The 15,369-nt window shown below is 56.5% G+C and overlaps 1 protein-coding gene across 1 annotated transcript; it reads right to left on the bottom strand.

Annotated features, from left to right (window-relative positions):
* Positions 1-2,967: 2,967 nt before the first annotated feature.
* Positions 2,968-14,390, bottom strand: MYBPH (myosin binding protein H). Its single transcript, XM_009994266.1, has 10 exons — positions 14,120-14,390; positions 13,769-13,903; positions 11,775-11,942; positions 8,755-8,843; positions 7,608-7,803; positions 7,061-7,200; positions 6,139-6,298; positions 5,163-5,299; positions 4,523-4,709; positions 2,968-2,978 (listed from the first exon to the last, which is right to left on the bottom strand). The coding sequence occupies exons 1-10, from the start codon at positions 14,388-14,390 to the stop codon at positions 2,968-2,970; spliced, it is 1,494 nt and encodes a 497-aa protein (XP_009992568.1).
* Positions 14,391-15,369: the final 979 nt, after the last annotated feature.

Below are 15,369 nucleotides of genomic sequence, written 5' to 3'. Positions count from 1 at the left end.
GCTCAGCAGTTTCCTACTGGAAACACACTGCCCATGACCCGGGAGGGTCGTGCCCCTCGGACGTCACCGAGTGGCTGCAGCAACTTCCTGGTGGGTGCAGAGAGGAAAAGGACTTTGGGGGGGGATGGATGGGTGGGTGGGTGGCTGGAGCTGGAGAGCCATGCTGAGCACCTGCAGCACAGCCCATGGGGCTGCTGGGTGTCCCCTTCACCCCCCACTGCAGAGATCTCCTCCAGGGCTCTGGAGAGGAAGAGGAGGGCAGTAGGGAAGGACGTGAGACTCAGCCCCCAACATTTCACAAGGGCCTCAATCCCATCCAAGGTCCTGGTTTGGACCACGCTGGGCAACAAGGGAGCAGAGCAGAAGAGCAAAGACCAGGACAGGAGCAAATCCTTCCCTTGGGCTCCTTCCCAATGGAGGGGCCTTGAACATCCTCCCAGCCCCCTTGACATGAAGAACCCAAAACCTTCTATCTGGGAAGGCTGAGGTTGGGCCAGGCCAGTGCAGAGGGACCTCCCTGCTCCTGGTCCCCTGACACAGCAGTGACTTGGCCTCAGATTGGTGCTGCTGTTCCCAAGCACAGGTCTGATTCCCACTCACATCCTAGTCCTGCCAGAAGCTGCTTTCCCAGAACTGCTGCCACCTCCTCCTGATCCTTGCTAAGGTGCCCAGAGAACCTGACAACTGGGATGCTCGTAAATTAAAAGGCATGTGAGTGGTTTTGGAAAAAAAAACAACCAAAACAACCTAGTGGATTTTTCCACTCCATGCTCTCCAGACCTTTCCTGGGGACAGCAACTCCCAGCAGATGGTGTCACCCAACCTGCTCCTCGGGGGGGGGCTGCAAACTCAGGCCTTGCCCTGTAGGACCACAGTAAGAGCCTGGAAAGGTCACAGGGAGCAGCAATGGCACAGCCTTGGAGATGTTGCTTCTCCCCCATCTCAGCATCCCCCCTGGCTGACCCAGCCCCTTCCCAGGTCCTGTCTGTAAAAGTTCCCACTGGCCAAAGCCACATGCCAAGATGCCAGGGACATGAAGGGAGGCAGGACAACCCCACCTGTGTCCAGGTGTGAGTGTACCAGGAGAAGACCTGCCTGGATTTGCTGGCTGGACTGCAACTTCCACCCCGGTGGCATCATTGCTACCTACAACCACCTCAGTCACAGAATCATCAGATTTGGTTGGAAAAGACCTTTAAGGTCAACGAGTCCAACCATTCCCCCAGCCCTGCCAAGGCCACCACTGCCCCATGTCCCTCAGCACCATCTCCAGGGCTTGGAAACCCCTCCAGGGATGGGGACTCCCCCCCTGCCAGGGCCTGACAACCCTTTCATGAAGAAACTGTTCCCAAGATCCAACCTCAACCTCCTCTGGAGCAACTTGAGGCCATTTCCTATTGTTCTATCCCCTGTTCCTTGGGAGGTCAGCCCCCACCCTGCTGCAACCTCCTTTCAGAGAGCAGTAGAGTGAATAAACCAGCCCTGACCACCAGCTGGGGTAAAAATTAATCAGACAATGCCCTCTGATGTTGGAAACCACCTCTGGCATGGACAGTGCTGAGCCCCTGGGAGCAGCAATGTCCCCATGGACTTCAGCTTGGGCATGGAGAGCAGGTGAGTGGGGCACATGGGGACCAAGAGGGGCTGCAGGAGAAGCTGCAGAGAGGGGTCAGGTATTTGAGCCACAGGCACTGCCTGGATTTGCTCTACGGTGGCACCAAGGGTGGGCTGAGCTCAGAGCTTTGGATGCCCAGGTGGGATTTGGACCCACCTTTGCACCCACCAGTGGGTCCTGGCATTGCAAAGTTGGGACCAAATCCCACCTGGCATCATTCTCAGGCCCAGGACTGAGCTGCTCTGGGTGGCTGCATCATTGAAGTGAGAAGGAAATTGTGCCTGGATGAAGAGACACCAACGTGTCTCAGTGTCCACGTCCTGTTTCCCTCCTCACCTCCCAGCCAGAATCATTCTCCAGCTCCAGAAGGAAACTTCTCCCCATCCTCCTCCTGGTTGGGTTGCTTCTGGTCCAGTCATTGTCATATAAAGCTGGTCCATCTTTTCCAAGCTCAAATCCCATCTCCTTCACCCATGGTTTGGACAAGTAGCAACCCTCTCCCCTCTGCTCCCCCCACCCAAGCCAACCCCACCACAAGCAGGACAGAGTGGTTTGGTTTTGTCTTTTTATTAGAACCAAAGCCCCTCAGAGGGGCTTGTTTTACTGTCACAGCCAAGGACACATCCAGAGAGGACCATGCCATGGCAGGCTGAGGTGCAGGTCCCCCCCAGAGCTCTGCCAGGGAGGTCAGCAGGCAGCAGAGGCCATGGCCAGGAGCATCACCACGTGCCAACTACTGCCCAGCAGCATCGACCTGGGGCAAAGGAATAAGATCTGAGTCCTGAGAGGGCACCAGTGGTCAGGGCTGAGATGGGAACCCACCTCCCAACCCAGGGCTCTAACGCAAAACAAGCCCAGCCCAGCTCTTCCACCTTCTCCTGCCCCACGAAATTCAGGTGCAACCATTTAACTCTCTTTTTTTTCAGTCCCCAACCCCATTTCACACCCCTCTATTCCTGCTCCCAGCCCCACTACTTGTCCCTCACGTGCATCCAGGCCCTGGTGTCCCAGCTCTCAGCCCTGCCTGCAAACTGGGGCTCTGCCCCCCGTGCTGCCCTTGCACACCAGGCACACCAGGTTCCACACACCTCCTGGTCCCCATATCTGCAGCCCTCCCACCACCTTGCAAAGGGGCAGGTTTCTCTCTGGCTCTGCAGAAACTGACCCCACCAGGACATCTCCAGCTGTGGGATGAGGAAGACCCAAGCTGGGGCTCCATCAGCAGGTGACAAGGGCTAATCCAGGAAGGACACTCAGCCCTCTCTGTACACAATGAAGTGACTCATCCTCTGTCCATCCCACAGCCCCATCCCAGACCTACCTTGCTCTTCATCTTGTCCTCGAGTCTCTCCTCACTGGGGCACTGCAGGAGAGCACAGGAGATACAAACACCTTGAAGTCTTTTCTTGCTCCCTCTTTTACTTCCAAAAGTGACCCAGGGTATCACCACCCAACTCAGGTGCACACACCAACGTGCACCTACAGCCTCCATCCCCGTGCACACCTGCTCCAAGCAATCATGCACAGCCCCACCACTGCCTGCTCCTGGCCACCTTGCAACCAGAATCCCAGCCTGGTGAATCCCAGGTGCTTTGTGTCCCTAGTACTGGGTCCAGGTCTGGAGCCCCCAGTATAAGAAGGACATGGAGCTCCTGGAATGAGTCCAGAGGAGCCACAGAGATGATGGGAGGGCTGGAGCAGCTCAGCTCTGGAGACAGGCTGGGAGAGTTGGGGTGTTCAGCCTGGAGAAGAGAAGGCTCCAGGGAGACCTTAGAGCACCTTCCAGTGCCTGAAGGGGCTCCAGGAAAGCTGGGGAGGGACTTGGGACAAGGGCAGGGAGGGATGGGATGAGGGGGATGGATGAAAAGTGGAAGAGGGAGATGGAGGTTGGAGATGAGGAGGGAATTCTTTGGTGTGAGGGTGGTGAGAGCCTGGCCCAGGTTGCCCAGGGAAGCTGTGGCTGCCCCATCCCTGGCAGTGTTGAAGGGCAGGTTGGATGGGGCTTGGAGCAGCCTGGGCTGGTGGGAGGTGTCCCTGCTCATAGGAGGGAGGTTGGAACCTGATGATCTATAAGTTTCCTTCCAAGCCAAACCATTTGATGGGTCTATGAAAGCTTCACCATGCTGCCTGCAGGACTGCACTGCCAGCCCTGCCTGCAGGACAGTGTGACCAGGGCTGGGCAGGTCCATGCTCCCTGCAGTGCCTGGAAGCCACAAAGCTCAGCACCATCCCAGCACCAGCAGCACCAGAACCTCAGCCAGGACTGCAGGTGCTGGAGCCCTGCCCAGGAGGTCAGAGTGCATCTTGGGATGAGTGACTGTGTGCTGGGAAACCATGGGAGGAGAAATAATCCCAATGAGACGTGTCTGAGAACCCTCCTCCCCTGGAGGAGCGTGTGCTGGGTGTGTTGGCACAGCCTGGGCTGGGGGAGCAGAGCCAGGCACCTCCCTGCAAGGCTGGGCTGGGTGCTCTGCTGAGGCAGGGAAATGTGAGCTGGGAAGTCTGGGCAGGATCCTGAGCCATAAATCACACCAACCCAGGTGCAAGTGGAGGGGGTTCAGCATCATCCCCCCCTCACGTGTGGAGGGCTTGGGACACAAGGGCTGGTAGATGCTGTGAGGTGCAAGTGACTGGCCCAGCCTCCACCAGCACCTCCAGTCCTTAACTCTGCCCTTTCTGGTTCCTCCCCTCCACATTTTTTTTGGCCACAAAAGAGGAAAGGTGATTTCAAGATGCTTCAAGACCCAACAAGGCCAAAGCTCCAGCTCCACCAGCCTGCCCAGTGTCCACAGACTCCCCCATCCCCAGGACCAACACAAACCAGGAACAAACCCCATCACTGTGAAAGCAAGAGCAGGCAAAGGCAGGCAAGGAGACCTGCTCCCCTGTCTCCTGGGACAATCTCACCTTTCACATCAAGTCTGCAGTCTACTGAGGCTTCCCCCAAGGGGTTCACAGCTTTGCAGGTGTAGATGCCCCCATCAAAAGGGTTGGGCTTGCGGATTTCCAGGGAGCAGATGCCCTGCTCAGTCATGGCGATGTATTTGGGATCTTCCCGTATCTCCATCTGATTCTTCATCCAGATGATTTTGGGCTGGAAAGCAGCAGAATTTGTGGAGTTGTTTAAAGCAGGGAGGGAAGTGGGAGATCTAACTGGCCCCAAAATGCAGCCACTTGTCTCTGCCTTGGTCCTGCCCTGGTGGCTTTGGTGGGATTCAGTCAGAAGTAATTTGAAGAGCTAAAGATTCCATTCTGGAGCAGGAACCACAGCTCCACACCTCCTCAGGAAGGCAACAGGAAGTGGTTGGAATGAAGACCAGGCTCTCACCTCCATACAGAAACACCCCAACCTTTCCCCAGCTTCTCTCACCTCATCCAACCCTAACCCAACACACCAACCACCTCCCGACACCTCCAGCCACCTCACGTCATCCAACCCTAACCCAACATGACCAACCACCTCCTGACACCTCCAGCCACCTTGGAAAACCACCACTGGTGGCTGCCCACACGTGGAGGCCACGTTGTCCATGGAGGAACCACTGACCTGGGGGAAGCCCCGGACGGAGCAGAAGAGATGTGTGTTGTAGCCCCGGGTGGTGGTTCGGTCTGTCAAGGGTTGGGTGAACTTTGGAGGCTCCATCATGTCCTGTTGGGGGATCTTCTCTGCCTGATAAGAAGTTTCTAAGAAAATAATTCATTCTAGTTTGAGGCAGAGCTTGGGCTCCTGGGCTGACCAGCACATGGTCACAGGCCTTTAGCCCAAGGTACCCCAAAATACTTCTGCTCCTTCACATCACAAGACAGCATCTAGCCTGACCTGAGGGCCTGGCCTTCAGCTTGGACCAACCCTGTCTCTAAATCCCTTCCCACCCAGCCATGCCATCTTAGTGCCCACTCCCTGGGGAGTCTGCAGACCAGCACCACCATGCTAAGTGCAGCATTCTGGATCTAGGCCAGGTACACCTCTGGATCTTCTACTCCATCCCCAGAATCCAGTGCACAGCAGCAGGAGCTGGAGTTCAGCTCTGCAGGTGGCAGAGACCCCAGCCCCCCGTGTGATACCAGGGGGCAGGATGCAAGTAGATGGAAGGGGAGCAGGGCTGAGGGCTGCTTTGCAGAGGGACCATTGCAGAGGCCTGTTCCTCTGCTGGCCCTGAGCTGAGGGGACAAAGCCAGGGCTCTTCCACACCCTTTCCAGCTCCTTCTTCCATCTCACCACAGGGATGGCCATGCCTTGATCCCTCAGAACTCCTTCTTCCATCTCACCACAGGGATGGCCATGCCTTGATCCCTCCCAAGGGGCTGACCATGGCACAAGCCTTCCCAAAAGCAGAAAGGAGGTGTGGAAGGAGAGCAGGACACCTCTGGACCTGCACAGCCTCACCCCTGTGCTGCTCATCCCAGAGACCATCTCAGCAGCCCGACCACAACACCAACGAAGCCCTGCTAGACCCAATGAGGACAAGACCCTTCTTGCCCACCCACCACTCCCAACTCCTGAGCCAGGGACTTGTCCTCACTTGTCTTCTTGATGTGGGCCACCTCAGAGGTGACAGCTGCCTTCCCGCTCAGCCCGCAGGCGTTCTCGGAGAAGACCCGGAATGAGTAGGAGTTGCCCATGATGAGGTCAGAGATGGTGCAGCTGGTGCGGGTGCAGCGCTCCAGGACCGTGAACCACTTCTGGGAGGACAAAAGTCAAAGATAATCCGAGTGAGGAAAGGCAGGTTGTCCAAAAACTGGAGAAGGTAGAGGAGGAGAGAAAGGTCATAGACTAGTTTACATGGTTTGGGTTGGAATGGACATTAACCCACCAGCCCAGGCTGCTCCAAGCCCCATCCAACCTGCCCTTCAACACCCCCAGGGATGGGGCAGCCACAGCTTCCCTGGGCAACCTGGGCCAGGCTCTCACCACCCTCACACCAAAGAATTCCCTCCTCATCTCCAACCTCCATCTATCTCCCTCTTCCACTTTTCATCCATCCCCCTCATCCCATCCCTCCCTGCCCTTGTCCCAAGTCCCTCCCCAGCTTTCCTGGAGCCCCTTCAGGCACTGGAAGCTGCTCTAAGGTCTCCCTGGAGCCTTCTCTTCTCCAGGCTGAACAGCCCAACTCTCCCAGCCTGGCTCCAGAGCAGAGCTGCTCCAGCCCTCCCATCATCTCTGTGGCTCCTCTGAACTCATTCCAGGAGCTCCATGTCCTTCTTATATTGGGGACCCCAGAGCTGGACTCGGTTCTCCAGATGGGCTCTCAGGAGAGCAGAGTAGAGGGGAAGAAACCCCTCCCTTGACACTCTGGCCACGCTCCTTTTAATGCAGCCAGGGCATGGTTGGTTTCTTCTCTCCAGTGCACATTGCTGGCCCATGCTGAGCTTCTAAGATGTGCATCTCCCCTTTGCACATCCCCAGCATCAGGGCACAGGAGGCCCAGGAGTGCCCAGACTCACCCCACTCTTCTTGTCTGACTTCTGCACTAGGTAGCCCTTGATCTCGGAGTTCCCGTTGTCCGCCGGGGGTGTCCACTCCAAGGCCACATTAAAAGCCCACACATCCACCAGCTTCAGGTTCTGGGGGGGACCCGGTGGCTCTGCAAATACAAACCCTCACAGGGTGGCCTCCTCACTTGCTGCCCCCCGAAATTCTGCGCCTTGACGATCCCTTGCACCCCCCCTTCTAAACTCTTCTCACCCTGTTGGAGCACACGAGGGGTGAGAATCGTAGAGTCATTTAGATTGGAAAAGACCTTTAAGATCCTCAAGCCCAACCATTAATCTAACTCTACCAAGTCTAAACCATGCCCCTAAGAACCAGCAGGTGTGATGGACATGGGCTGGCAGAAAACCTCCATCCTCAACCAGAGTTCATCTCAGTGCTCCCTGGAAGAAGGACCCCAGAGCCCTTTGTCTTCTTACTGGCCCCATCCCACCCAGAACTACCCCTAACCCCGGGGCAGAAATGACCCTCAGAGCTGACCATGTCCACCTCCAGCCTTACCAATGACTTGGATGTCCAGGATGGCTTTGTCCTCTGCTCCATTTATCCTCAGGGTGAGCTCGTACCTGCCCGAGTCGCCGCGCTGGGCCGTGCGGATGAAGAAGATGGTGTCCCTCCCCGTGGTGCGGGTGCTGACCCGGTCGGGGTCCAGGGGCTGCCCACCCTTGGTCCAGGTCACCTCTGGCTCTGGCTTTCCCTGGAGCAACCCGCAGAGGCAGGTTAGGAGCCACTTGAGCGCACGGTCCCAACAGGTCCTGCTGGGAAGGATGGGTGGGCAAAGCCACCCCGCTTTGTGCAGGCAGCAGGGGCCTGGATACAGCCTGTCCCACCTGGCACTTCCCAGGGAAGAAACCATGGCTGGTCCCTGCCAGCTCCACTGACAGGAAGCCATCAGGCTCCAGGGGTGATGCTGGGAACGTGCTGGTCCCCTAAAATCCTCCTGGGCAAGTCCAGCTTTACTTGCCCAGGGCAGTGTAGCCAGAGCTGTGCTCCTGTTGCCCAGCACTGAGCCCGGGTCCAAGCAGAGCAGCAAGGGCTTCAGCTCAGCATCCAGGGCCAATTCATGCCTGGAGCACAACCAGTGCAGGCTACCATCTGCCTATGGGACATGGCATGAACATGTCCCTCACCTCAGGGGGAGTTTTCTGCCCCTCACTTCACCCTGCTTGGCCAGCCAGTTCCAGGGCTGGTTTTCTCCATCCTAGATATCATGGTGGAGACATTTTGCTGATGCTCCAGACACTATAAGATGTATCAGGTGAGGAAAGGACCTCCAGCTTGGCCCACCAAGATCAGCATCACTCCCTCCATCACACAGCTCTGGGGTTGCCCTACTCTCCCTGAGGACATCCCCACTGTTGGGGGTCCTGTGGTATGTGTCCAGATCCCTGCCAGGCTGGACCAGGAGAATGAGCAGAACAAGACCCATGGGCTGAGAAAGCAGCACTGGCCAACCCATGTCCTAGTGTCTTTGGGGTTGGTTCATTGCCAACACCACCAATAAAGACACAGCAGGAGAAAACTGGGAGCTAGGCAGGAATGGGAGAGAAATTCCCACCCCATCTCCCACCCTTGGCCCGTGAGACACAGAGACCAGGACAAGCTACCCCACAGCTGATCCCAGGCATTTCCCAAATGGCCCACCTACCTGGAAAGGGATCATAATGTTCACAGCATCTCCAACATGCCTGAAATAAGTCTCCCGCAGGTGACGGGGCATGCGGATCTTGGGAAGCTCTGGGGACCAGAAAGTCACACCATGGGGCCAAGGAAATCACAGCCTCCAACTGGCTGACCCCCCCCAAGCAACCCCCCTGCTTGGTCATCAAGAAATCCCACCCAGAACCACAGCCACTTCTTCCTTCTCATCTCCTGGACAGTGCTTGCCTCCCCTGCAGAGCCAGTTCAGCCTACCCCACTGCCTGGGGTTTCTCCATCTTGAGATGGAGTCTCCTTCTCTGGAGACATTCCCAGCCCATCTGGATGTGTTCCTCTGTGACCCACTGCAGGTGATTCTGCTCCAGCAAGGGGGTTGGACTAGCTGGTTTTCAGAGGTCATTTCCAACCCTGATAACTCTGGTTCCATGCCAGGTCACCACCCCGACGGCACCATCCCCATGGACCACTCTCCTCATCATAACCAGGCCATGGAGACCTACATGGACTTAACCAGCAGAGCCACAGCATAGCCTATACAGTAGCAAGGCAGAGGACAGTATCTCCCAGTTAGGAAACAATTCTTCCCCAGTTCAGAAAGAAGACAAGGGCCACACAACCCAACTTCCAGCAAGGACAAGGCTCAGCAGATCTTCGCTGTGTGCTCAAAGCCATGGAAAGACCAAAGTGGTTGCTCTCAGCAGAGCTGTGACAGCCCCAGGCTTCAGACGAAGGCTGCCATGTCCCCAAGGGAACATAACAAAGATAAGCAAAAAAAAAAAATCCCACCCTGGAGAATGCTGGGGGGTGTCTCCTTCCCTGGGGTGGAAATAGCAGCCATGTAACCCTACTCGGTGATCTCCCCGGGGAGGCACCGGGTGTACGTGAGCCCCTGGTCACAGAGTCCTGTGTCTCTGCCCAGACTGAACGTGCTGGAGCTTAGCTCTGGGGAGGGGACACGGCCAGAATTAAACCAGGGCTGAGAGATGGAGAAGCAGCTGTGAGAGTGCAGGGCCGGCCGTGGTTCCGGGGAGATGCCGACGGTCCCAGATGGCCCCGCCAACAGCTGAGCTGGTCCCTCCTCGGGTCACTCCAGGGATCCAGCCACTGATGCTGCCACTTGGGCTCGTCCATTTCCATGAAGCAGGGAAACCTGACCTCCAATGAGGAATGTAAATCCACGGGTGTTCTCCCCAGCTCAGAGGGGCTGGCTGGGCTTGGTGGCCCAGGTGGGAAGGCACCTTCCCTCCCCCAGCTCCCTGCAGAACCCACCTCCCACACTGAATCTTCATCTGGTTTCTCCTCATCTCTCTCCACTTCCCAATCCCACTCGTCCCACCTGTTTCTCAGCTCTCTGCCATCTGCACTGCTGCTATTTAAACTCCCTTGTGATGCTATAAATGAACTGGGGAGAGGTACAAACTGCAGTCCCCAAGAAAATGTGAAGCCCAAAAGCTGCCAGATAGGACAGAGAGGAGTGGGCTTGAGCAAGTGACCCACACCATTGCCACCAGGGTGGGCACAGGGAGGCAGAGGGACATGGAGGACTGATTGAATGAAATACAAAAGCAGACAAGAGCTGTTGGCTGGTGGAGTTTCAGTTGGCAAAAAAAGAAAGAGAGAAGAAAAAAAACCCACTTGTGGGGAGTAAGAGCAAGTCGGGTGAGGGTCTTTCAGCTCTTTGGGTTTTACACCTCTCATGTGGCTGGGACAAAGCTCAGGCAGCTGGGACAGGGGGTTTGGATGGGTGGGAGCAGTATGGGACTGGAAGTGGGGAACGAGCTACTTGGCATTTCATGCCTCAGTTTCCCCAGTCACATAGGGTATGGTGGGATGCCTTAGAGATCTGGAGGTGAACATGGCAGCAGGCACCAACCACTAAGCCATGTTGATCTCCTCTGAGTAGACTGGGAGGACAAACCCTTTCCAAATGCCTCCTCCAAGCCTTTTCCTAGGAAGAGCTGATGGTTCTTGGAATAACTTGTGTTATTTTTATTACTATTTTTAAGCAGCCAAAAAATCCGATGGTTTCTTTGAGTAACAGAAAAACTTGTGCATTTGCAAGTCCTTGTAGAGGCAAAAAAAAAGTCCCTCTTTCCTGTTTGGTAAGTGAAAACAGGCCTTGGTGTCACAGCTCAGTCTCAGGGCATTCACAGCACCCCGGGAGGAATGTGAGTCTTGCTGAGCATGGGAGCAAGTCCCTCATTAGCGAGTTCAGCGTGATTAAAGTTCCCATGCTGAGGAGTACCAGCTCTGGGCTTCCCTCAGCCAAATAAACCAGGCTGCCCGGGGGTGTGTGGTGGCAGAGTGGGGATGTGAGTGTGGCCAGGGAGAGGAGGTGGGATGAAAACATGTTTCTGGGCTCCTGCAGTGAAATGGGAAAATCATGGAATCGTAGAATGTTCAGGGTTGGAAGGGACCTCTGGAGATCATCTTGTCCAGCCCCCCTGCCAGAGCAGGGTCACCTACAGTAGATCCCATCCAGACAGGTTTGGAATGTCTCCAGAGAAGGCAGACATGTCTCTCATATTTAGATGGAACTTCCCATGTTCAAGTTTGTGCCCGTTACCTCTTGTCCTGTCTCTGGCACCACTGAGAATAGACTGGCCCCATCCTGACACCCATTGATAAGATTCCCCCCTCAGTCTTCTCCTCTCCAGACTAATTTGGGTCCTCTCAAGACCCAAATCCCTCAGCCTTTCCTCATAAGAGGGATATTCTAGTCCCCTCAGCATCTTCACAGCCCTTTGTTGTCCCCTCTCCAAGAGTTCCCTGTCCTTGAACTTCACACCCAAAGCTTCACCACCTGCAATGTAGGTGTCTTGAGGTTGGGCAGTTACTCCATCCCACCCCAAGAGAACTGGATACCATTCTTGAGGATAACATCTTGGTCAGAGGCTGGACTGTGACATGTGAGAGGACAGAGGCTGCTCAGGCTGCAAGGGTAGACTCTGGTTTCTTTGTCCCACTGACAAAGCACATGGAATGAGGCAAGACAGGAGCAGGACTTACGGAGGATCTCTCTGATGGTGACAGGCTGCTCCAAAGTAGCTGGGACACTGGCACCACTGGCACTGACAGCCTTCACTCGGACATGGATCTTCTCACCTGAGCTGAGCTCCTGGATCGTGTACCGGGTGGAAAGAAAAGGCTCCTGGTTCACAGCTGCCCAGTCCGTACCTAGGGTGAGGCCAGCAGAGCACTTCAGGACAGACACACACCCCAAGCAGCAGGATCAAGCCACAGAGGGTGAAGCCCAGAGGCAAGAAAGCCCTTCCTCACAAAGCCTGAATGGGTTGGGGCAGCAGCAGGACAAGAGGGGAGGTTGCCCATCCCATCCTGCCGAGGAGAGCAGGGGATGAAACGCTGGCAGAAGCTCAATTGTTGAGCAGGAGGCATTAGACCAGCAAATATGGTCCCTGCTGACCTTCCAGGTGCATTTCTGGAAGTAGTTGTGACCCTCTGACAACCCTGCAGCCTGTCTGCTCCTCTTACTGCCTCAAGATCATTCCCTGGGGCTCCTCCACATTGGGCAAGGTCTGCTCATCACCTGCCACCAGCCAGCCAGACCTCTCCATCTGTTCTTCCTACTTGCAAGGGACATCCCAAACCCACCCCAGAGCCAAGATGCAGAAGTCCTCCCACACCAGGCAGCTAACACAGCCTCACAAGGTACCAAAGCTCCCAAGAGGTTCCTCAGCTAGAAAGCAGACCATCCCAGTCACCAAAGGTCTGGGTGTCCCAGGTGGGCAAGTAGAGCAACCTACATGTGCCAGGGTTTGCTAAGCCACCATGTGCACCTTCCAATCAAGGAGGTTTTCCCATAAGTGCCATCAGACCAGCCAAATCCCACCAGCTCTTCTTTCCCTTCACCACTGGCATTACTCAAACCAGGTCACACCCAAATCTCACCATGTTTTGGCCAACCAAGGTCTTGCACCAGCCCAAATAGACCAGTCACAAAGCCCAGGTGGTCAGCACTGAATGGTAAGAGCTGTCCTGTCCCCCAGCCGAGTCCAAAGCCAGCTGGGAGAGCATTCAACACTGAGCTCTGGGTGGCTGCCAACCAGCACCCTCCAGGAAGGGCTGCATCTTTCCTTGTCCCACACAAGGGCCTCCTCACACATCCCAGTTCCCAGTCATGTGCTCACCTCCCCACTTCCCAGCCCTGTGGTGAAAGCCTCCCATGGCCAGCCATGTGTTGATCCTGCCTGACACGAGCTGAACAGCCAAGGGTCATAGACAAAATCCCCCCCAGACCACCCGAGTTCCCCAAGCCACTCCAGCCTCATGCAGGACCCAGCCCACCAGCCCCAGCCTCCCCCTGCAGACCCCTCAGCCACACAGGTCATTCACTCTCACCCCAAGGCCAAGCAGGGCTGCAAAAGGGTATCCAAAGCATCAGCCTCACCCACCTACCCCATTCCACCAACCATCAATGCAACTGGAGAACCACAGGTACTTGTTCCCACCCAGCCCACCTCCACCTACCACAGCCATTCTCCTTCCAGGATGAGTCCCACCTCACTTGGGCAGGGCTTGCCTGCTGATGTATCCCAACCACTCTTGTGCTGCCAGGATCCTTTCCTCCCTCCTCCTCCTCCCAGTTATCCCTGTGCCTTCTAGACTCAGTTTGGGGCAAACATGGGACAACTGAATCTTTTTCCTCCCCTTTTGCATCACCAACCCAAAGACAAGTCTCTGCCAAGTTCATCACAGACCATCCTCAGGGCTGGTCTCTCCTTCACCCTCTAGCTGGACATGGCAATGACATTAAACCTGGTCCAATGAGTCCTCCCCAAAGACCTCACCAGTACCTGAAGCCAAGGAGAAGCCCCACCCTGCATGGACACAAAAAACCCCCACAAAAAGACTATTTAAAATGAACCCTTTTGGTGAAAGAAAGGGAAATGGTGCCCAAGGCAGGTTCTGCCCAGCTCCATCCCACCCCTCTGCAGCAGCCCACCAGCTCTCCATGCCCAGGAAGCAGGAAAGCCCAAGCCTACTTCCATCCTTGCAGATCTCCACCACGTATCCATCCAGGCCCTCCCGGCCCGTCTGCTCCGGAGTTTTCCAGGTCAGTGTCACTGAGTTTTCACTCACTTCTTCCACAGCCAAGGCCAAGGGGGAGCTGGGTGGCTCTGGAACAAATCCACAGGGGTCAGGACAGGCTCCTGAGTACCAGGGCTGTTGGAGGGCAACCACCCAACCTCCATCCTGGTCTTCAGCTTCCCCCCATCCTCTTAATCCCCCAGTCAAATCCCACTGCAAAAATACCCTTGATGACTTCATCCCTCTGTCCCTTCACCCCCACACGCCCCCTCCCTCCCCACCTCAGGGTCTGGTCCTGTCCTCACCTGCCTTGGGTTTCTCAGGTTCAGGAGCTGGAGCTTGGGGTTCAGCTGGAGGAGCTGGAGGAGCTTCTTGAGAGGTTGGAGTCCCTTCTGCTGCGGGGACAGGAGTGGCTCCATCCGTGGGGGCTGAGGGCTGGTCTGCAGCTGGGGGATGCTCAGGGGCTGGAGGTTCTTCAGCAGCTGGAGCTGGTGCTGGTTCCTTCTCTGGTTCTGGCTCTTTCTTTGGCTCTGCTGGAGCCGGGGCCGGGGCGGGAGGTGCAGTTTTCCCGGTCATCGCTGGGGGCTGGGGAAGAAGAGGTTTTGGGGGGTCTCTGCTCCCAGATCTCTGCTCTGTTTTGAGATCCCAGCCCAAGGGCCTCACCTCCAGATTTGGGATCTTGACTCCGGGGCTGAAGTCCCTGCTCTCGACCAGGCGTCCCCGCCGTGGGCAGAAGGTCTGTGCTGGGATGGGGGGGGAACCAGGTCACTGAGCCAGAACAGGGGCTGGGAGATTTTTATAGGCTTTGGATGGCACTTGTCACCTCCCTGCAAACCAATCTGCCTGCGCAGGCGGGGACAGCCAGGAATAGCCACCCGGGACCTGCACATTCAGCAGCACCAGCCCTACCCCCTCCTATGGGACTGCAGCACATGGTCCTGGTCATCCCCACCCCCAGCCCCCCCAGCCTGCACGGGACTGAGCAGGCCAGGGCCAGGTCACCTTTCTTTGGGGACAAAGCTCTTGTCCCCAGCACCAACACCCCTCTAGCTAAGGGCTTCCCAAACCTCCCCAGTCCCCACTGCCACCTCCTCAGCCACCCACTCCTCCCTCCCAAGTGCTGCCCCCAACCTCCCCATTGACCCTGCACCCCCTGAGTGAACACCAGACCCCCCACCCAAATCCTCCCTGTTAATCCTGCCTTGACCCCATAAACCCACCTGCTCCCCCCATGTCCTCCCACAGTCCCCCCTTTTCTCCCCCAGCCTCCCCCTCGATCCCAGAAATGCCTGAGGCTGGAAGGCAACTCTTGGATCACCTGGACCAACCCAGATGCCCCTTCCCCTGACACATGTTCCTGGAGAAGACAAATCACTGCCCAGCCTTGCACCGTGTCCTCCAACCTCTTGCCCCTACCCCTACAAAACCAGGGTTTTCCAAAGGAGTCTGGTCACCCCAGGACTTGTGACCCACCATTCCCAAACTCAGATTCACCCCAAAGCCCCCACTGACCCACCAGTCCTGTAGGATACAGCCCAGCTCCCCCCCTGCCCGG

Source organism: Chaetura pelagica, unplaced genomic scaffold, assembly GCF_000747805.2.
Source record: "Chaetura pelagica isolate M959 unplaced genomic scaffold, ChaPel_1.0 scaffold470, whole genome shotgun sequence".
In the NCBI taxonomy this organism is placed as follows: Eukaryota; Metazoa; Chordata; class Aves; order Apodiformes; family Apodidae; genus Chaetura; species Chaetura pelagica.
The sequence above is the reverse complement of the archived record's forward strand: the minus strand, read 5'-3'. Positions and strand labels throughout refer to the sequence as shown.